The sequence below is a fragment of the Panulirus ornatus genome, chromosome 3 (assembly GCF_036320965.1).
Source record: "Panulirus ornatus isolate Po-2019 chromosome 3, ASM3632096v1, whole genome shotgun sequence".
In the NCBI taxonomy this organism is placed as follows: Eukaryota; Metazoa; Arthropoda; class Malacostraca; order Decapoda; family Palinuridae; genus Panulirus; species Panulirus ornatus.
In genome coordinates this window covers 26,717,002-26,739,542 of record NC_092226.1, presented here as the reverse complement: position 1 = coordinate 26,739,542, position 22,541 = coordinate 26,717,002, and the positions used below count along the sequence as shown (strand labels likewise).

Genomic DNA, 22,541 nt, shown 5'->3' with positions numbered 1-22,541 from the left:
GATCTTCATGTTGAGGTTTGCCTAAGGTAATGGGAGGTTGTGTAGAAAGAGTTTAAGAGAGCTGAAGAAAGACCTGCTTCTTCAGAAACTCCATCGAAGAGTTTTAAGTGTTTTGAAGGTGAAGCTGTTGTGAATGACTCTGGTATGGCAGCGAGCTATGAAATTAGCCAACCACTTTTTGTCACTACTGTGAAGGGTGGTGTCAAATGTTTTTGTGTATGTTTGGAAACAGTGTCAAATACTTTGCTGATGTCTACTACCACTAGTATTGTGCTAAAGGGAGGGAGAGAGAGGGGAAGGGGAAGGGGGTTTGAATCCATCTAGGATTTGTTGTGTGATGTCAGAGGTGGACTGTTTAGGTCTGAAGCCATGCTGAGTGAAAAGGGGATATTTTGTTTGTTTCTGTTGTGGATCAGTTTTTCAGTTCGGATGCCATAGACAGAAGTAATACAGGGTGGTTGAAGAAGGGGAAATTGGGAGATCTGAAGGGTTTTACAATTGGTATTATGTTGGCAAGGAGTTCCAGATAATAGTAATTTTGTGTATTCAGTAGTTGAAGATATCTGGAAGTGCTTGGCTTGCAAACGGCCATAGGGTTTTATATGAAAGTCTGATATGTTGTTAGGGTCTGTATCAGGAGCATTCTATATATTTCTAAGTGCACTGGTTATATCAATGGGAGAGATGAGAGATTGGCAGTTGTATCTAGATGGATTTTGTGTAGGTTTTCTTGACTTTCCTGTTAAGGTGTGTGGTTGGTGTGTTGGCTGATTTCTGAGCAGAGTCTTGTGAAAATGTTTGTTTTACTAAATGTACAGAAGGCAGAAGACTTTTACAATAATAACAAATCAAAGAAACCAGAACAAGTGAGTGGTGGTTTTTACCTCACCTCCCACCTCTCTAGCATCTGCTATCCCTCCACCACCAGCCCACTGCCATCTAAAGTTTCCCTTCCAATCTTACTCACTGGACTGCCTGTTTACATTTTGCAGAATAGTTTATCATTTTTGTTAATGGTAAGTGTGGTGGATTCCATACAAGAAAACAACATTACATAAATTCATTCATGATATAGTGATGTCTACAGAAAAAGACCTTTAAATATTCTACTTTTTCTAATTTGTATTCTGTACTGAAATATATTTGTACAGATTTTATCATACACAGTCTTACAACAATAGATTTTCAGTAGTACCACTGCCATAAGGAGGAGGAATGGTGGAGGTTACTCCCTCATTGCCTGCCTCCCTATAACTAACACCACCTAAAGTTTCCATTTCTGGCTCACTTAAGATTGGCTATCAAATTTTTGTAAAATAGATAATAATTTTCTATCCCTGAGGATAGGGGAGAAAGAATACTTCCCACGCATTCCCTGCGTGTCGTAGAAGGCAACTAAAAGGGAAGGGAGCGGGGGGACTGGAAATCTTCCCCTCTCATTTTTTTTTTTAATTTTCCAAAGGAAGGAACAGAGAAGGGGGCCGGGTGAGGATGTTTCCTCAGAGGCCCAGTCCTCTGTTCTTAACGCTACCTCGCTGAGACGGGAAATGGCGAATTGTATGAAAGAAAGGAAAAGAGATAATAATTTTCATTTAACGTAAATGTAGTTAAATTCACATAACTGAGAAAATGAAGTCACTGTATCCTGTGCTTGCCTTGATGCATAGGACTTTCGAAAACCTTATTTTCTGCAAGTGTTCTCATCACAGACAAATATAACCATTATGGGTTTTCATCACTAACATCTATTATCTTGTGAAAGTATCATAACTTCACAAATTATTACGTAACATAAGGGTGCAGATCTTCTAAAGGCTCTTGATTTATAATTATCCTTTGTCGCTGTCTCCCACATTAGCGAGGTAGTGCAAGGAAACAGACAAAAGAAAGGCCCAACCCAACCACATACACATGCATATCCATACAAGCCCACACACACACATATACATACCTATACATTTCAATGTATACATATACATACACAGACATATACATATATACACATGTACACATTTATAAATGCAGCCTTCATTCATTTCCACCACCACCCCTTCACACATGGAATGGCACCCCCTTCCCCTGCGTGCGCACCAGGTAACTCTAGAAAAAGACAATAAGGGCCACATTCGTTCACACTCATTCTCTAGCTGTCATGTGCAATGCACCGAAACCACAGCTCCTTTTCCACATCCAGGCCCCACAAAACTTTCCATGGTTTACCCCAGAGGCTTCAACTGCCCTGGTTCAATCCATTGACAGCACGTCGACCCCGGTATACCACATTGTTCCAATTCACTCTATTCCTTGCACGTCCTTCACCCTCCCGTATGTTCAGGCCCCGATTGCTCAAAATCTTTTTCACTCCATCCTTCCACCTCCATTTTGGTCTCCCACTTCTCCTTGTTTCCTCCACCTCTGACATATATATCCTCTTTGTCAGTCTTTCCTCATTCATTCTCTCCATGTGACCAAACCATTTCAATACACCCTCCTCTGCTCTTGCAACCACACTCTTAATTATTTACCATACATCTCTCTTACTCTTTCATTACTTAATCAAACCACCTCACACCACATATTGTCCTCAAACATCACATTTCCAACATATCCACCCTCCTCTGCACAACCCTATCTATAGACCATGCCTTACAACAACATATAACATTGTTGGAACCACTATTCCTTCAAACATACCCATTTTTGCTCTCTGAGATAATGTTCTCGCCTTCAACACATTCTTCAATGCTCCCAGAACCTTCGCCCCCTCCCCCACTCTGTGACTCACTTCCGCTTCCAAAGTTCCATCCGCTGCCAAATCCACTCACAGATATCTAAAACACTTCACTTCCTCCAGTTTATCTCCATTCAAACTTACCTCCCAACTGACTTGTCCCTTAACCCTACTGAACCTAATATTATTACCTTGCTCTTATTCACATTTGTTCTTAGCTTTCTTCTTTCACACACTTTACCAAATTCAGTCACCAGCTTCTGCAGTTTCTCACCCGAATCAGCCACCAGCACTGTATCATCAGCGAACAACAACTGACTCACTTCCCAAGCCCTCTCATCCACAACAGACTGCAAACTTGCCCCTCTCTCCAAAACTTTTGCATTCACCTCCCTAACAACCCCAACTATAAGCAAATCAAACAACCATGGAGACATCAAACACCCCTGCCGCTAACAGACATTCACTGGGAACCACTCACTTTCCTCTCTTCCTACTCGCATACATGCCTTACATCCTCGATAAAGACTTTTCACCGCTTCTAGCAACTTGCCTCCCACACCATATACTCTTAATACCTCCCACAGAGCATCTCTATCAAATCTATCATATGCCTTCTCCAGATCCATAAATGCTACATGCAAATCCATCTGTTTTTCTAAGTATTTCTCACATACATTTTTCAAAGCGCCATGGGCATGAGAAGAAAGATCATGAGAGGCAAGTGTTTTGGGAGCAGCTGAATGAGTGCGTTAGTGGTTTTGATGCATGAGACCAGGTTATAGTGATGGGTGATTTGAATGCAAAGGTGAGTAATGTGGCAGTTGAGGGAATAATTGGTATACATGGGGTGTTCAGTGTTGTAAATGGAAATGGTGAAGAGCTTGTAGATTTATGCGCTGAAAAAGGACTGGTGATTAGGAATACCTGGTTTAAAAAGAGAGATATACATAAGTATACGTATGTAAGTAGGAGAGATGGCCAGAGAGCATTATTGGATTACGTGTTAATTGATAGGCGCATGAAAGAGAGACTTTTGGATGTAAGTGTGCTGAGAGGTGCAACTGGTGGGATGTCTGATCATTATCTTGTGGAGGTGAAGGTGAAGATTTGTAGAGGTTTTCAGAAAAGAAGAGAGAATATTGGGGTGAAGAGAGTGGTGAGAGTAAGTGAGCTTGGGAAGGAGACTTGTGTGAGGAAGTACCAGGAGAGACTGAGTTCAGAATGGAAAAAGGTGAGAACAAAGGAGGTAAGGGGAGTGGGGGAGGAATAGGATGTATTTAGGGAAGCAGTGATGGCTTGCGCAAAAGATGCTTGTGGCATGAGAAGCGTGGGAGGTGGGCAGATTAGAAAGGGTAGCGAGTGGTGGGATGAAGAAGTAAGATTATTAGTGAAAGAGAAGAGAGAGGCATTTGGATGATTTTTACAGGGAAATAATGCAAATGAGTGGGAGATGTATAAAAGAAAGAGGCAGGAGGTCAAGAGAAAGGTGCAAGAGGTGAAAAAGAGGGCAAATGAGAGTTGGGGTGAGAGAATATCATTAAATTTTAGGGAGAATAAAAAGATGTTTTGGAAGGAGGTAAATAAAGTGTGTAAGACAAGGGAACAAATGGGAACTTCAGTGAATGGGGCTAATGGGGAGGTGATAACAAGTAGCGGTGATGTGAGAAGGAGATGGAGTGAGTATTTTGAAGGTTGGTTGAATGTGTTTGATGATAGAGTGGCAGATATAGGGTGTTTTGGTCGAGGAGGTGTGCAAAGTGAGAGGGTTAGGGAAAATGATTTGGTAAACAGAGAAGAGGTAGTAAAAGCTTTGCGGAAGATGAAAGCCAGCATGGCAGCGGGTTTGGATGGCATTGCAGTGGAATTCATTAAAAACAGGGTGACTGTATTGTTGACTGGTTGGTAAGGTTATTCAGTGTATGTATGGTTCATGGTGAGGTGCCTGAGGATTGGCAGAATGCTTGCATAGTGCCATTGTACAAAGGCAAAGGGGATAAAGGTGAGTGCTCAAATTACAGAGGTATAAGTTTGTTGAGTATTCCTGGAAAATTATATGGAAGGGTATTGATTGAGAGGGTGAAGGCATGTACAGAGCATCAGATTGGGGAAGAGCAGTGTGGTTTCAGAAGTGGTAGAGGATGTGTGGATCAGGTGTTTGCTTTGAGGAATGTATGTGAGAAATACTTAGAAAAGCAAATGAATTTGTATGTAGCATTTATGGATCTGGAGAAGGCATATGATAGAGTTGATAGAGATGCTCTATGGAAGGTATTAAGAATATATGGTGTAGGAGGCAAGTTGTTAGAAGCAGTGAAAAGTTTTTATCGAGGATGTAAGGCATGTGTATCTGTAGGAAGAGAGGAAAATGATTGGTTCTCAATGAATGTAGGTTTGCGGCAGGGGTGTGTGATGTCTCCATGGTTGTTTAATTTGTTTATGGATGGGGTTGTTAGGGAGGTGAATGCAAGAGTTTTGGAAAGAGGGGCAAGTATGCAGTATGTTGTGGATGAGAGAGCTTGGGAAGTGAGTCAGTTGTTGTTTGCCGATGATACAGCGCTGGTGGTTGATTCATGTGAGAAACTGCAGAAGCTGGTGACTGAGTTTGGTAAAGTGTGTGAAAGAAGATAGTTGAGAGTAAATGTGAATAAGAACAAGGTTATTAGGTACAGTAGGGTTGAGGGTCAAGTCAAAGGGAGGTAAGTTTGAATGGAGAAAAACTGGAGGAAGTGAAGTGTTTTAGATATCTGGGAGTGGGTTTGGCAGTGGATGGAACCATGGAAGTGGAAGTGAATCATAGGGTGGGGGAGGGGGCAAAAACTCTGGTAGCCTTGAAGAATGTGTGGAAGTCAAGAACATTATCTCGGAAAGCAAAAATGGGTATGTTTGAAGGTATAGTGGTTCCAACAATGTTGTATGGTTGCGAGGCGTGGGCTATGGATAGAGTTGTGCGCAGGAGGGTGGATGTGCTGGAAATGAGATGTTTGAGGACAATATGTGGTGTGAGGTGGTTTGATCAAATAAGTAATAATAGGGTAAGAGAGATGTGTGGCAATAAAAAGAAAGTGGTTGAGAGAGCAGAAGAGGGTGTTTTGAAATGCTTTGGTCACATGGAGAGAATGAGTGAGGAAAGATTGACAAAGAGGATATATGTGTCAGAGGTGGAGGGAACAAGGAGAAGTGGGAGACCAAATTGGAGGTGGAAAGATGGAGTGAAAAAGATTTTGAGTGATCAGGGCCTGAACATGCAGGAGGGTGACAGGCGTGCAAGGAATAGAGTGAATTGGAATGATGTGGTATATCGGGGTCGACCTGCTGTCAATGGATTGAGCCAGGGCATGTGAAGCATCATGGGTAAACTATGGAAAGTTCTGTAGGTCCTGGATGTGGAAAGGGAGCTGTGGTTTCGGTGCATTATTACATGACAGCTAGAGACTGAGTGTGAACGAATGGGGCCTTTGGTGTCTTTTCCTAGCGCTACCTCGCACACAGGAGGGGGGATGGGGTTGTTATTTCATGTGTGGCGAGGTGGTGATGGGAATGAATAAAGGCAGACAGTATGAATTAAGTACATGTGTATATATGTATATGTCTGTGGGTGTATATATATGTATACGTTGAGATGTATAGGTATGTATATTTGCGTGTGTGGACGTGTATGTATATACATATGTGTATGTGGGTGGGTTGGGCCATTCTTTCGTCTGTTTCTTTGCGCTACCTTGCTAACATGGGAGACAGCGACAAAGCAAAATAAATAAATAAATATTTTTCAAAGCAAACACCTGATCCACACATCCTCTACTACTTCTGAAACCACACTGCTCTTCCCCAATCTGATGCTCTGTACATCCCTTGACCCCTTAAATCAATACCCTCCCATATAATTTCCCAGGAATACTCAACAAACTTAGACCTCTGTAATTTGAACACTAACCTTTACCCCCTTTGCCTTTGTACAATGGCACTATGCATGCATTCTGCCAATCCTCAGGCACTTCACCATGAACCATACATACATTGAATATCCTCACCAATCAGTCAACAACACAGTCACCCCCTTTTTTAATAACTTCCACTGCAATACCCTCCAAATTCACCGCCTTGCCGGCTTCCATCTTCTGCAAAGCTTTCACTACCTCTTCTCTGTTTACCAAATCATTCTCCCTGATCCTCTCACTTCGAACACCTCCTCAACCAAAACACCCTATATCTGCCACTCTATCATAAAACTCATTCAACAAACCTTCAAAATACTCACTCCATCCCCCTCTCACTTCACCACTTCTTGTTATTACCTCCCCATTTGTTCCCTTCACCACTGCTCCCATTTGTTCTTTAGTCTTATGCACTTTATTTACTTCCTTCCAAAACATCTTTTTATTCTCCCTAAAATTTAATGATGCTCTCTCACCCTAACTCTCATTTACCTTCTTTTTCACTTCGTGAACCTTTCTCTTGACCAAGATATCTCCAGATATAATAACCAGTGTATAGAAAAGAAATTAGGCTATACAATCTGTTAACAATATGGCCACTCCAAACATTAACAACTATACATTTTGTCATGAGACACATTCATCCAATTCATGAATTGTTAATGAGTATGCCCCAGCTGCAGTGAATAGAAAAAAATTACTGGGGTGTATTATGCCCCAGTAAGTCAAATGGTAAAAGCCTCCTAAAGTTTATGCCCCAGTAAGTCAAATGGTAAAAGCCTCCTAAAGTATAAGAAAATACATAAAGGAAGAAACAAATTCTGAGAAAAAGACCAAAAACAACAATGGAAGGTGTACCAACAGGAAACACAGTAAACATGATAACAGTTTATCAATCATCTGAGATGTTGCTGCCCTCTCCCTTCTGTAGGTACTATCTTGGTCACTGCTCTTATGAGCTGTCTATACATGTCCCTGCGATCAAGGCTATATCCTGTGATACATGTCTAGCTGCAGCTTCCCGTAGTTTCTGAGCTGAGACTTGCCAAACAACAACTGACCATTATGAAACCTCCTCTATACAATGAGCTTCTACCCTTCCCTATAAAAAGTAGTTCTACAAAACCCAAAGAAGCTATGATTAATTTTTCTTTATCATATACCTTTTCTTTTCACTCAAGATGACCAAAACTGGGTTAAGTATGCCTCTGTCACATTGATCATTCTAAAAAAATGATATAACATACAAATATGTATATCCAGTAAATCTGACAAAAAATGTACTTGCAGTACATCAAACCCTCAAATAACTAAAAGGATACTGATCTATATTAGGCTCATGGAATATGTCCAGTCTATAAGTGACTTGACAGAGTTCTAGAGTGCCAGATGGAACAGTCCCCTTGTGTGAGAGGGTCAGTGACATAATCACCATAGTAAATTGCTCGTTCCAAGGCAGGCATGAAATAACTGAGCTACTGCCATCAAAGAAGAGAGGGTAGCAACAAATTGGGAGAGATAATGCTACCATACCTACTAGCAGAACTAGAAGGTCCTAATGCCTTTAATATCCAAGATTTATCTCACTGTTCACACGACAGACTGGCTTACATGAGTAAATATGTCTCTAAATCTGTAACACCAGATAAGCTTAGATTTTACCTGTTGTACTATGCATTGTCCTATTCTAGTTACTATAACAACTGATAAACATGATACACATCAATAGCTGAAAAGAATGTTTAAGTTTTTCCCTCTACCTTAAAACAGAGTGGCAGTGACTTACTTGGAGTCCTTCACAAGGCTAACTAATTCATGTTCAATTTTTAGTAGCATCATGCGGTCTTTTTGGTTCTTGTGCAAAGTCTGGATGATAAATTGTTGCAGGTCTACCCCACTACTATCTGTGTACTCCATTGATGAATCTGGCGAAGAAAATTCAGTTTTGTTTAAAATGTCCTTACAAGTAACAAGTCAAAGAAAACTTAAAGGTCAAAAAATCTGACACAAATATTTTCTGAATTTTTTTATACACAAAAACCTAAAAAGGGTTTGAAAATGATAGATGCTGTAATAAGACCTACTTCACTATGTAAAGCATTATTCTAACAATATCAGATCTTCAATGCCAAAACACTGTACATGTTCTTTCTTTTCATATTTCCATATTTAACCTTTGTAAAGCCTCTTTTTTTCCCCTGACATTCAGCTTCTACTATCAGCTATCAAACTTTTAAAGTCCATATATATGCTCAGCCTTAATTAAAATATATTGAGTTACTGACTGGGAGAAAGAAGAGCAAACGAAAATTATTTTCCAAAAATTCTGGGAACAAGGAAAACCTGTCTTTTAAAATAGACCAGGTTATAGCTCTTAATAAAGACATGAAGGGAGTAGTGAGTACCAAATCTTAGAGGTATGGGATGTTTTCTTATCAAAACTGGCCACCCATGAACCGCCATTGGCTACTCAGTAATCATGTGATGCAAAAACTTGTCAAATATCATGCGGTCTAGCTAATGGTGGTGGTACAATAGCAACCAGATCTATGGAACAAAAATCAAAGTAATACCTATAGAGAAAAGTGAACTAACACTGTAGCCAAGTTGTGATGTTGGGCCTGGAAAAGCTGACAAGTTTGCTTTAGACTCAACTCTGTCTCTTATGTATGTGGAGCTAGAACCACCCAAGATGTAAGATCAATACTCTATACATGGATGGATCAGTCCTTTGTTTAATTGAAGCAACTGTTCAGAAGAGTCAACATCTAAATAGGACTCTTGGTTTCTTCAAGGCAGACTTAGTTATTTGTGTAATGAGAGGTTTTCATGGTAAGTTAGATACAGTAATACCAAATAAGTTCACTGCATGAAGTAATGGAATTACAGATCCATCAAAAGAGACAGGAAAGCTGTAAGGGTTTTAGAGAAAGTATGAGTAGATAATCTGTTTTGAAGGCATCAAACTAAACCAAGTTCTATCTTTCTCATTGCAATACTGTGTCCAGGACTAAGATTACAGAGAAAAATGTGTTGTGAACAAGGTACAGATCAAGTTAGAGGAAACGGAATAGATCTGAAAGAAGTGGAGAACAGTAACAATGATCCATCACCATATGAATGCATTTTTTCTCTTGAAGGAAATGACAACATTGATAAAAAAAAGAGTGAAAGAGAAAGGAGAGAACCATGATGGACAAGGAAGGGGGAAAGGCTGGTCCATAAATATCTATAGAAATAGAATGGCCAGAAAAGAAGCTAGAGATGAAGGAGGAAAGAAGCAAAGTAAAGAGGGGAGCTTAGAGATAAAACCCCAATGCCATACCCTGTAAAAGACAACCATAAATAATTCTCCAAGATCTTTCAGAAGTGATGACCATACATTAGCAAGATAGGTAAGGCTATAATCAGTGGATTTCTACGTAAGCCATACTGATGATCAATGAAAAGATTGAAAGATTCAAGATGGTGGAAGCAATTCACTGATTTTGGAAATGCCATAAGTCAAAGCAACATGATATATTAGAGGGGCTACAATGGTAAACCTTCTTTGGGATGGGAGGTACAAATACATGTTTGTAAGAAGAAAAAGTTTTGGTTTTTAAACATAAGCAAAAGACAAGTTTAGAAGTGCACTATTTCAGTATATGGGGATGGATGCCATCTGGTCCAAAAGCACTGCTTGTGTTCCGAGAGCAGTACTAAAAGAGAATACAGGGAGGGGCAAAGGATTAATGAAAAGGAGCATTAGGGGGGTGAAGGAATGTTAGTTATCCAAGGAAGAGTTAGAGAAGAAACAAGAACTAGATAAAGTTACTTTGTCAATGGGATAGACAACTATAGTACTGTTAGAGCAGAAAGTGAAAGAAAAGTAGTGTCACAAAAGTTGAGAGATGCCTTAAGCCAAAGACCAGAAACACATATCAGAGGATGAAGAGGAGAGGTCACACTTCCTTTGGATAAAAGAATGCTTTGCCTTATGGATAACATACTTCCACTGATTACATGCTGGATAGAAACAAGAAGGAAGGAGAGTTTATTCCAAGGAAAATATGCCAGATCCCTCGCCTGAGTGGCCTTAAAAAAGGAATAGTTGAACCATGGAGTGGAAGAAGAGGTAGGCTTAGAGGATGTGGGTATATATGCTTCCATTCCCATACCAATTACCTCTGCTATACATTTGATGGAGACAGGAGCATCTCCAATAGAGACAGGAACACCTCCAATGGAGACAGGAGCATCTCCAATGGAGAAACAGCAACATACCCAAGTAAAAAACAGAATTTTCACAAGTTATTCCACTAAGCATTACTGAGGTGCCAATATCTATACTGTGTAGTGCACTCTTTTTATTATTAGTATTTCTTGGGGATAGGGGAGAAAGAAAATTTCCCACATATTCCCCATGCGTCGCAGAAGGCGACTAAAGGGGGTGGAAGCAGGGGGCTGGAACCCACCCTCCTTGTATTTAACTTTCTAAAAGGGGAAACAGATTAAGGAGTCAAGTGGGGAGTGCTCATCCTCCTCAAACGCTCAGATTGGGGTGCCTAAGTGTGTTTCGAAGTAACCAAGATGAGAAGAAAGGAGAGATAGGTATTATGTTTGAGAAAAGAAACCTGGATGTTTTGGCTCCAAGTGAAACAAAGCTCAAGGGTATAGGGGAAGAGTGGTTTGGAAAAGTCTTGGGAGTAAAGTCAGGGTTTGGTGAGAGGACAAGAGCTAAGGAAGGAGTAGTACTACTCCGGAAGAGGGAGTTGTGGGAGTATGTAATAGAGTGTAAAAAAGTAAATTCTACATTGATATGGGTAAAACTGAAAGTGGATGGAGAGAGATGGGTGATTATTGGTGCCTATGCACCTGGTCATGAGAAAAAGTATCATGAGAGGCAAGTGTTTTGGGAGCAGCTGAGCGAGTGCATTCACAGCTCTGATGCACGAGACTGGGTTATAGTGATGGGATTTAAATGCGAAGGTGAGTAATGTGGCAACTGAGGGTATAATTGGTGTACATGGGGTGTTCAGTGTTGTAAATGGATATGGTGAAGAGCTAGTGGATTTGTGTGCTGAAAAAGGACTGGTGACTGGGAATACCTGGTTCAAAAAGAGAGATATAGATAAGTACACGTACGCGAATAGGAGAGATGGTCAAAGGGCATTAGTGGATTACATGTTAATTGATAGGTGTGTAAAGGAGATACTTTTGGATGTTAATGTGCAGAGAGGGGCAGCTGGAGGGATGTCTGATCACTAACTTGTGGAGGTGAGGGTGAAGATTTGTAGAGGTTTCCAGAAAAGAAGAGAAAATGTCAGGAAGAAGAGAGTGGTGAGAGTAAGTGAGCTTAGAAAGGAGACTTGTGTGAGGAAGTACCAGGAGAGATTGAGTGTAGAATGGCAAAAGATGAGAGCGACAAAAACGTGAGGGGAGTGGGTGAGGAATGGGATGTATTCAAGGAAGCAATGATGGCTTGCACAAAAGAGGCATGTGGCATAAGAAAGGTGGGAGGTGGACAGATTAGAAAAGGTAGTTAATGGTGGGATGAAAAATTAAGGCTGTTAGTACAAGAGAAAAGAGAGGCATCTGGACAATGCTTGCAGGGAAGTAGTGCAAATGACTGGGAGATGTATAAAAGAAAGTGGCAGGAGGTTCAGAGAAAAGTGCTAGAGGTGAAAAAGAGGGCAAACTAGTGCTAGGGTGAGTGATTGAGTGTGAGTGAATGTGGCCCTTTTTTGTCTTTTCTTGGTGCTACCTCGCTGTATGGGGGGGTCTATTTCCTGTGTGGCGAAAGGGACAACTGGGGAGTAAATAACAAGCAGTGATGAAGTGAGGAGATGGAGTGAGCATTTTGAAGGTTTGTTGAATGTGTTTGATGATAGAGTGGTAGATATAGGGTGTTTTGGTGAAGGTGGTATACGAAGTGAGAGTCACAGAGAATGGTTTGGTAAAGAGAGAAGAGGTAGTGAAAGCTTTGTGGAAGATGAAATCCGGCAAGGCAGCGGATTTGGATAGTATTGGTTGGTAAGGATATTCAATGTATGTATGGATCATGGTGAGGTGCCTGAGGATTGGCGGAATGCATGCATAGTGCCATTATACAAAGGCAAAAAGGATAAAGGAGAGTATTCAAACTAGAGAGGAATAAGTCTCTTGAGTATTCCTGGGAAATTATATGGGAGGGTATTGATTGAGAGGGTGAAGGCATGTACAGAGCACCAAATTGGGGAAGAGCAGTGTTGTTTCAGAAGGGGTAGAGGATGTGTGGATCAGGTTCGAATAATGTATGTGAGAAATACTTAGAAAAACAGATGGATTTGTTTGTAGCATTTATGGATCTGGAGAAGGCATATGATAAGGTTGATACAGATGCTTTGTGGAAGGTCTTAAGAGTACATGGCATGGGAGGTAAGTTGCTAGAAGCAGTGAAAAGTTTTTATCAAGGATGTAAGGCATATGTACAAGTAGGAAGAGAGGAGAGTGAGAGGTTCCCATTGACTGTCAGTTTGCAGCAGGGGTGTGTAATGTCACCATGATTGTTTAATTTGTATATGGATGGGGTGGTTAGGGATGTATATGAAAGAGTTTTGGAAAGAGGGGCAAGTATGCAGTCTGTTGTGGATGACAGGGCTTGGGAAGTGAGTCATTTGTTGTTTGCCGATGATACAGCTCTGGTAGCTGATTCAGGTGAGAAACTGCAGAGGTTGGTGACTGAGTATGGAAAAGAGTGTGAAAGGAGAAAGTTGAGAGTAAATATGGATAAGAGCAAGGTTATAAGGTTCAGTTGGGAAGAGGGACAAGTTAATTGGGATGTAAGTTTGCTTGGAGAAAAATTGGAGGAAGTGAAGTGTTTTGGATATCTGAGAGTGGACTTAGCAAAGGATGGAAACATGGAAGCAGAAGTGAGTCTACAGTGGGGGATGGGGCAATGAAGAATGTGTGGAAGGAAAGAACATTATCTCAGAGAGCTAAAGTGGTTTGATTAATCAAGTAATGAAAGGGTAAGATAGATGTGCGGAAATAAAAAGAGTGCGATTGAGAGAGCAAAAGAGGGCATGTTGATATGGTTTGGAAATATGGAGAGAATGAGAGAGGAAAGATTGACAAAGAGGATATATGTGTCAGAGGTGAAGGGAAGAAGAAGTGGGAGACCAAATTGGAGGTGGAAGGATGGAGTAAAAAAGATTTTGAGCAATCGGGGCCTGAACATACAGGAGGGTGAGAGGCATGCAAGGAATAGAGTGAATTGGAACGATGTGGTATACTGGGGTCGATGTGCTGTCAATGGACTGAACCAGAGCATGAGAAGCGTCTGGGGATGGAAAGGGAGCTGTGGTTTTGGTGCATTACACATGACAGCCAGAGACTGAGTGTAAATGAATGTGCCCTTTTCTGTCTTTTCCTAGCGCTACCGCACTCATGCATGGGGTGGGGGATGCTATTTCATGTGTGGCAGGGTGGTGACGGGAATGGATGAAGGCAGTAAGTATGAATATGTACATGTGTATATATGTATATGTCTGTGTATGTATATGCATGTATACGCTGAAATGTATATGTATGTATATGTGCATGTGTGGGCGTTTATGTATATACATGTGTATGTGGGCGGGTTGGGCTATTCTTTTGTCTCTTTATTATACTTTGTTGCTGTCTCCCGCATTTGCAAGGTAGCACAAGGAATCAGACGAAAGAATGGCCCAACCCACCCACATACACATGTATGTACATAAACACCCACACATGCACATATACATACTTACAAATTTTAATGTATACATACATATACATACACAGACATATACATATATACACATGTACAAATTCATACATGCTGTTTCATCCATTCCCGCTGCTACCCTGCCACACATGAAATAGCACCCTCCTCCCCCCGCATGCACGTGAGGTAGTGCGAGGAAAAGACGACAAAGGCCACTTTTGTTCACACTCAGTCTCTAGTTGTCACGTGTAATGCACTGAAATCACAGCTCCCTTTCCACATCCAGGCCCCACAAAACTTTCCACGGGTTACCCCAGACGCATCAAACTGCCCTCGTTCAATCCACTGACAGCACGTCGACCCACGTACACCACGTCATTACAATTCACTCTATTCCTTGCACGCCTTTCACCCTCCTGTATGTTCAGGTCCTAATCGCTCAAAATCTTTTTCACTCCATCCTTCCACCTCCAATTTGGTCTCCCACTTCTCCTATTTCCCTCCAACTCCAACATATATACTCTCTTTGTCAAGCTTTCCTCACTCATTCTCTCCATGTGACCAAACCATCTCAATACATCCTCTTCTACTCTCTCAACCACACTCTTTTTATTACAACAAATCTCTCTTACCCTTTCATTACTTTCTCAATCAAACCATCTAACACCACATATTGTCCTCAAATATCTCATCTCCAACGCATCCACCCTCCTCTGCACAACCCTGTCTATAGCCCATGCCTCAAAACCATACACCATTGTTGGAACCACCATTCCTCCAAACATACCCATTTTTGCTCTCCAAGATAAACTTCTCGCCTTCCACACATTCTTCATGGCTTCCAGAACCTTCACCCCCTCCCCCACCCTGTGACTCACTTCCACTTCCATGGTTCCAACTGCTGCCAAATCCACTCCCAGATATCTAAAACACTTCACTTCCTCTAGTTTTTCTCTATTCAAACTTCCCTCCTAATTTACTTGTCCCTCAACCCTACTTAAGCTATAACCTTGCTCGTAATCACATTTACTCTCAGCTCTCTTCTTTCACACACTTTACCAAACTCAGTCACCAACTTCGGCAGTTTCTCACCCCAAATAGCCACCAGCTCTGTATCATCAGCAAACAACTACTGGCTCACTTCCCAAGCCCTCTCATCCACAACTGACTGCATACTTGCCCCTCTCTCCAAAACTTATGCCTTCACCTTCCTAACAACCCCAACCATAAACAACTCAAACACCCATGGAGACATCATGCACACCTGGGGATAGGGGAGAAAGAAAACTTCCCATGTATTCCCTGTGTATCGTAGAAGGTAACTAAAAGGGGATGGAGTGGGGGTGGCCGGAAATCCTCCCGTCCCGTTTTTACTTTTCCAAAAGAAGGAACAGAGAGGGGTGCAAAGTAAGGATATTCTCACTAAGGCTCAGTCCTTTGTTCTTAATGCTATATCCCTGGCGTGGGAATGGCAAATATATGAAAATATACATATATATATATATAAACTATCCCTGGGGATAGGGGATTAAGAATACTTCCCACGTATTCCCTGCGTGTCGTAGAAGGCGACTAAAAGGGGAGGGAGCGGAGGGCTGGAAATCCTCCCCTCTCATTTTTTCTTTAATTTTCCAAAAGAAGGAACAGAGGGGGCCAGGTGAGGATATTCCAAAAAAGGCCCAGTCCTCTGTTCTTGACGCTACCTCGCTAACGCGGGAAATGGCGAATAGTTTAAAAAAAAAAAAATATATAAATATGTTTGAAGGAATAGTGGTTCCAACAATGATATATGGTTGCAAGGCGTGGTCTATAGATAGAGTTGTGTGGAGGAGGGTGGATGTGCTGGAAATGAGATGTCTGAGGACAATATGTGGTGTGAGGTGGTTTGATCGAGTAAGTAATGAAAGGGTGAGAGAGAGATGTGTGGTAATAAAGAGAGTGTGGTTGAGAGAGCAGAGGGAGTTTTGAAATGGTTTGGTCATATGGAGAGAATGAGAGAGGAAAGATTGACCAAGAGGATATATGTGTCAGAGGTGGAGGGAATGAGGAGAAGTGGGAGAGCAAATTGGAGGTGGAAAGATGGAGTGAAAAAGATTTTGAGTGATCAGGGCCTGAACATACAGGAGGGTGAAAGGCATGCAAGGATTAGAGTGAATTGGAACGATGTGGTACACCAGGGTCGACGTGCCATCAATGGATTGAACCAGGGCATGTGAAGCGTCTGGGGTAAGCCATGGAAAGTTTTGTGGGGCCTGGATGTGGAAAGGGAGCTGTGGCGGTGCATTATGCATAACAGCTATAGACTGAGTGTGAACGAATGTGGCCTTTGTTATCTTTTCCTAGTGCTACCTCGCATACATGCGGGGGGAGGGGTTGTTACTTTCATGTGTGGTGGGGTGGCGATGGGAATGAATAAGGGCAGAAAGTGTGAATTATGTACTTGTGTATATATGTTTACGTCTGAGTGTATATATATATATATATGTATACGTTGAGATGTATAGGTATGTATACGTGCGTGTGTGGATGTGTACATAAATACATGTGTATGTGGGTGGGTTGGGTCATTCATTCATCAGTTTCCTTGCGCTACCTCGCTAATGCAGAAGACAGCAACAAAGTATAATAAATATAAATAAAATATGTATGTATCTATTAATTTATTCATTATACTTTGTTACTGTCTCCCGCGTTAGCGAGGTAGCGCAAGGAAACAGACGAAAGTATGGCCCAACCCACCCACATACACAGGTATATATATCTCAACATTTATATATATATATATATATATATATATATATATATATATATATATATATATATATATATATTATCCCTGGGGATAGAGGAGAAAGAATACTTCCCACGTATTCCCTGCGTGTCGTAGGAGGCGACTAAAAGGGAAGGGAGCGGGGGGCTGGAAATCCTCCCCTCTCGTTTTTTTTTTTTTTTTTTTTTTTTTTTTTTTTTTTTTTTTTTCCAAAAGAAGGAACAGAGAAGAGGGCCAGGTGAGGATTTTCCCTCAAAGGCCCAGTCCTCTGTTCTTAACGCTACCTCGCTATCGCGGGAAATGGCGAATAGTATGAAAAAAAAAAAAAAAATATATATATATATATATATATATATATATATATATATATATACACACACAGACATATACATATATACACATGTACATAATTCATACTGTCTGCCTTTATTCATTCCCGTCGCCACCCCGCCACCCATGAAATGACAACACCCTCCCCCACATGTGCACGAAGTAGCACTAGGAAAAGACAACAAAGGCCACATTCCTTCACACTCAGTTTCTAGCTGTCATGTATATTGCACCAAAACCACAGCTCCCTTTCCACATTCAGGACCCACAGCACTTTCCATGGTTTACCCCAGACGCTTCACATGCCTTGTTTCAATCCACTGACAGCACATCGACCCTGGTATACCACATCGTTCCAATTCACTCTATTCCTTACATGCCTTTCACCCTCCTGCATGTTCAGGCCCCGATCACTCAAAATCTTTTTCACTCCATCTTTCCACCTCCATTTGGTCTCCCACTTCTCCTCGTTCCCTCCACCTCTGACACATATATCCTCTTTGTCAATCTTTCCTCACTCATTCTCTCCATGTGACCAAAGCATTTCAAAACACCCTCTTCTGCTCTCTCAACCACACTCTTTTTATTACCACACATCTCTCTTACCCTTTCATTACTTGATCAAACCACCTCACACCACATATTGTCCTCAAACATCTCATTTCCAACACATCCACCCTCCTTCGCACAACTCTATCTATAGCCCATGCCTCGCAACCATATAACATTGTCAGAACCACTATTCCTTCAAACATACCCATTTTTGAAGCGGAGGGCTAGAAACCCTCCCCTCCTTATATTTTCAACATTCTAAAAGGGGAAACAGAAGAAGGAGTCACGCAGGGAGTGCTCACCCTCCATGAAGGCTCAGATTGGGGAGTCTAAATGTGTGTGGATGTAACCAAGATGAGGAAAAAGGAGAGATAGGTAGTATGTTTGAGGAAAGTATTCTGGATGTTCGGGGTCTGAGAGAAACTAAGCTCAAGGGTAAAGGGAAAGAGTGGTTTGGGAATGTCTTGGGAGTGAAGTCAGGGGTTGGTGAAAGGACAAGAGCAAGGGAAGGAGTAGCACTACTCCTGAAACAGGAGTGGTAGGAGTATGTGATAGAGTGTAAGAAAGTAAACTCTAGATTGATATATATATATATATATATATATATATATATATATATACATACATATATAGGGGAGAAAGAATACTTCCCACGTATTCCCTGCGTGTCGTAGAAGGCGACTAAAAGGGAAGGGAGCGGGGGGGGCTGGAAATCCTGCCCTCTCAGTTTTTTTTTAATTTTCCAAAAGAAGGAACAAGGAAAGGGGCCAGGTGAGGATGTTCCCTCAAAGGTCAAGTCCTATGTTCTTAACGCTACCTTGTTAACGCGGTAAATGGCGAATAGTATGAAAAAAAAATATATATATATATATATATATATATATTTTTTTTTTTTTTATACTTTGTCGCTGTCTCCCGCGACAATCATATATATATATATATATATATATATATATATTATTATTTATTTATTTTGCTTTGTCGGTCTCCCGCGTTTGCGAGGCAGCACAAGGAAACAGACGAAAGAAATGGCCCAACCCACCACCATACACAATGTATATACATACACGTCCACACACGCAAATATACATACCTATACATCTCAATGTACACATATATATACACACACAGACACATACATATATACCCATGCACACAATTCACACTGTCTGCCTTTATTCATTCCCATCGCCACCTCACCACACATGGAATACCATCCCCCTCCCCCCTCATGTGTGCAAGGTAGCACTAGGAAAAGACAACAAAGGCCCCATATGTTCACACTCAGTCTCTAGCTGTCATGCAATAATGCCCGAAACCACAGCTCCCTTTCCACATCCAGGCCCCACACAACTTTCCATGGTTTACCCCAGACGCGTCACATGCCCTGGTTCAATCCACTGGCAGCACGTCGACCCCGGTATACCACATCGTTCCAGTTCACTCTATTCCTTGCCCTCCTTTCACCCTCCTGCATGTTCAGGCCCCGATCACACAAAATCTTTTTCACTCCATCTTTCCACCTCCAATTTGGTCTCCCACTTCTCCTCGTTCCCTCCACCTCCGACACATATATCCTCTTGGTCAATCTTTCCTCACTCATTCTCTCCATGTGCCCAAACCATTTCAAAACACCCTCTTCTGCTCTCTCAACCACGCTCTTTTTATTTCCACGCATCTCTCTTACCCTTACATTACTTACTCGATCAAACCACCTCACACCACATATTGTCCTCAAACATCTCATTTCCAGCACATCCACCCTCCTGCGCACAACTCTATCCATAGCCCACGCCTCGCAACCATATAACATTGTTGGAACCACTATTCCTTCAAACATACCCATTTTTGCTTTCCGAGATAATGTTCTCAACTTCCCCACATTCTTCAAGGCTCCCAGAATTTTCGCCCCCTCCCCCACCCTATGATTCACTTCCGCTTCCATGGTTCCATCCGCTGCCAGATCCACTCCCAGATATCTAAAACACTTTACTTCCTCCAGTTTTTCTCCATTCAAACTTACCTCCCAATTGACTTGACCCTCAACCCTACTGTACCTAATTACCTTGCTCTTATTCAAATTTACTCTTAACTTTCTTCTTTCACACACTTTACCAAACTCAGTCACCAGCTTCTGCAGTTTCTCACATGACTCAGCCACCAGCGCTGTATCATATATATATATATATATATATATATATATATATCATACATTCATCAAAGAAGAATGTATGCGAGAAATACTTCGAAAAACAAATGGATTTGTATGTAGCATTTATGGATCTGGAGAAGGCATATGATAGAGTTGATAGAGATGCTCTGTGGAAGTATCAAGAATATATGGTGTGGGAGGCAAGTTGTTAGAAGCAGTGAAAAGTTTTTATCGAGGATGTAAGGCATGTGTACGTGTAGGAAGAGAGGAAAGTGATTGGTTCTCAGTGAATGTAGGTTTGCGGCAGGGGTGTGTGATGTCTCCATGGTTGTTTAATTTGTTTATGGATGGGGTTGTTACGGAGGTGAATGCAAGAGTTTTGGAAAGAGGGGCAAGTAAGCAGTCTGTTGTGGATGAGAGAGCTTGGGAAGTGAGTCAGTTGTTGTTCGCTGATGATACGGCGCTGGTGGCTGATTCATGTAAGAAACTGCAAAAGCTGGTGACTGAGTTTGGTAAAGTGTGTGAAAGAAGAAAGTTAAGACTAAATGTGAATAAGAGCAAGGTTATTAGGTACAGTAGGGTTGAGGGTCAAGTCAATTGGGAGGTAAGTTTGAATGGAGAAAAGCTGGAGGAAGTGAAGTGTTTTAGATATCTGGAAGTGGATCTGGCAGCGGATGGAACCAAGGAAGCGGAAGTCAATCACAGGGTGGGGGAGGGGGCGAAAATTCTGGGAGCCTTGAAGAATGTTTGGAAGTTGAGAACATTATCTCGAAAAGCAAAAATGGGTATGTTTGAAGGAATAGTGGTTCCAACAATGTTGTATGGTTGCGAGGCGTGGGCTATGGATAGAGTTGTGCGCAGGAGGGTGGATGTGCTGGAAATGAGATGTTTGAGGACAATATGTGGTGTGTGGTGGTTTGATCGAGTAAGTAATGTAAGGGTGAGAGAGATGTGTGGAAATAAAAAGAGTGTGGTTGAGAGAGCAGAAGAGGGTGTTTTGAAATGGTTTGGTCACATGGAGAGAATGAGTGGGGAAAGATTGACCAAGAGGATATATGTGTCAGAGGTGGAGGGAACGAGGAGAAGTGGGAGACCAAATTGGAGGTGGAAAGATGGAGTGAAAAAGATTTTGAGTGATCGGGGCCTGAACATGCAGGAGGGTGAAAGGCATGCAAGGAATAAAGTGAATTGGAACGATGTAGTATACCGGGGTCGACTTACTGTCAATGGATTGAACCAGGGCATGTGAAGCGTCTGGGGTAAACCATGCAAAGTGCGTGGGGCCTGGATGTGGAAAGGGAGCTGTGGTTTCGGTGCATTATTACATGACACCTAGAGACTGTGTGAACGAATGGGGCCTTTGGTGTTTTTCCTAGCGTTACCTCACACACATGAAGGGGAGGGGGTTGTTATTCCATGTGTGGCGAGGTGGCGATGGGAATTGAATAAGGGCAGAAAGTGTGAATTATGTAATTGTGTATATATGTTTACGTCTGAGTGTTAATATAAATATATATATATATAATATATATATATATTTTTTTTTTTTTTTCCAAAAGAAGGAACAGAGAATTGGGCCAGGTGAGGGTATTCCCTCAAAGGCCTAGTCCTCTGTTCTTAACGCTACCTCGCTAATGCGGGAAATGGCGAATAGTTTGAAAAAAAAAAAAAAAAAAAAAATATACGTATTCCCTGCATGTCGTAGAAGGCAACTAAATGGGGAGGGAGCAGGGGCTGGAAATCCTCCCCTCTCGTTTTTTTTTTAATTTTCCAAAAGAAGGAACAGAGAATTGGGCCAGGTGAGGGTATTCCCTCAAAGGCCTAGTCCTCTGTTCTTAACGCTACCTCGCTAATGCGGGAAATGGCGAATAGTTTGAAAAAAAAAAAAAAATATATAAATATGTTTGAAGGAATAGTGGTTCCAACAATGTTGTATGGTTGCGAGGCGTGGGCTATGGATAGAGTTGTGCGCAGGAGGATGGATGTGCTGGAAATGAGATGTTTGAGGACAATGTGTGGTGTGAGGTGGTTTGATCGAGTAAGTAATGAAAGGGTGAGAGAGAGATGTGTGGTAATAAAGAGAGTGTGGTTGAGAGAGCAGAGGGAGTTTTGAAATGGTTTGGTCATATGGAGAGAATGAGAGAGGAAAGATTGACCAAGAGGATATATGTGTCAGAGGTGGAGGGAATGAGGAGAAGTGGAGAGCAAATTGGAGGTGGAAAGATGGAGTGAAAAAGATTTTGAGTGATCGGGCCTGAACATGCAGGAGGGTGAAAGGCATGCAAGGAATAAAGTGAATTGGAACGATGTAGTATACCGGGGTCGACTTACTGTCAATGGATTGAACCAGGGCATGT

The 22,541-nt window shown here is 41.6% G+C and overlaps 1 protein-coding gene across 26 annotated transcripts in view; it reads right to left on the bottom strand.

The window, feature by feature from the left end:
• enc (R3H domain containing protein encore) overlaps nt 1–22,541 on the bottom strand; it is a 944,198-nt gene that overhangs the window by 508,880 nt on the left and 412,777 nt on the right. For all 26 annotated transcript variants that reach the window (XM_071685668.1, XM_071685684.1, XM_071685751.1 and 23 more), the window contains one exon: nt 8,456–8,594. In XM_071685668.1, coding sequence (XP_071541769.1) covers nt 8,456–8,594 — 139 coding nt within the window. The remainder of the gene's footprint in view (nt 1–8,455; nt 8,595–22,541) is intronic.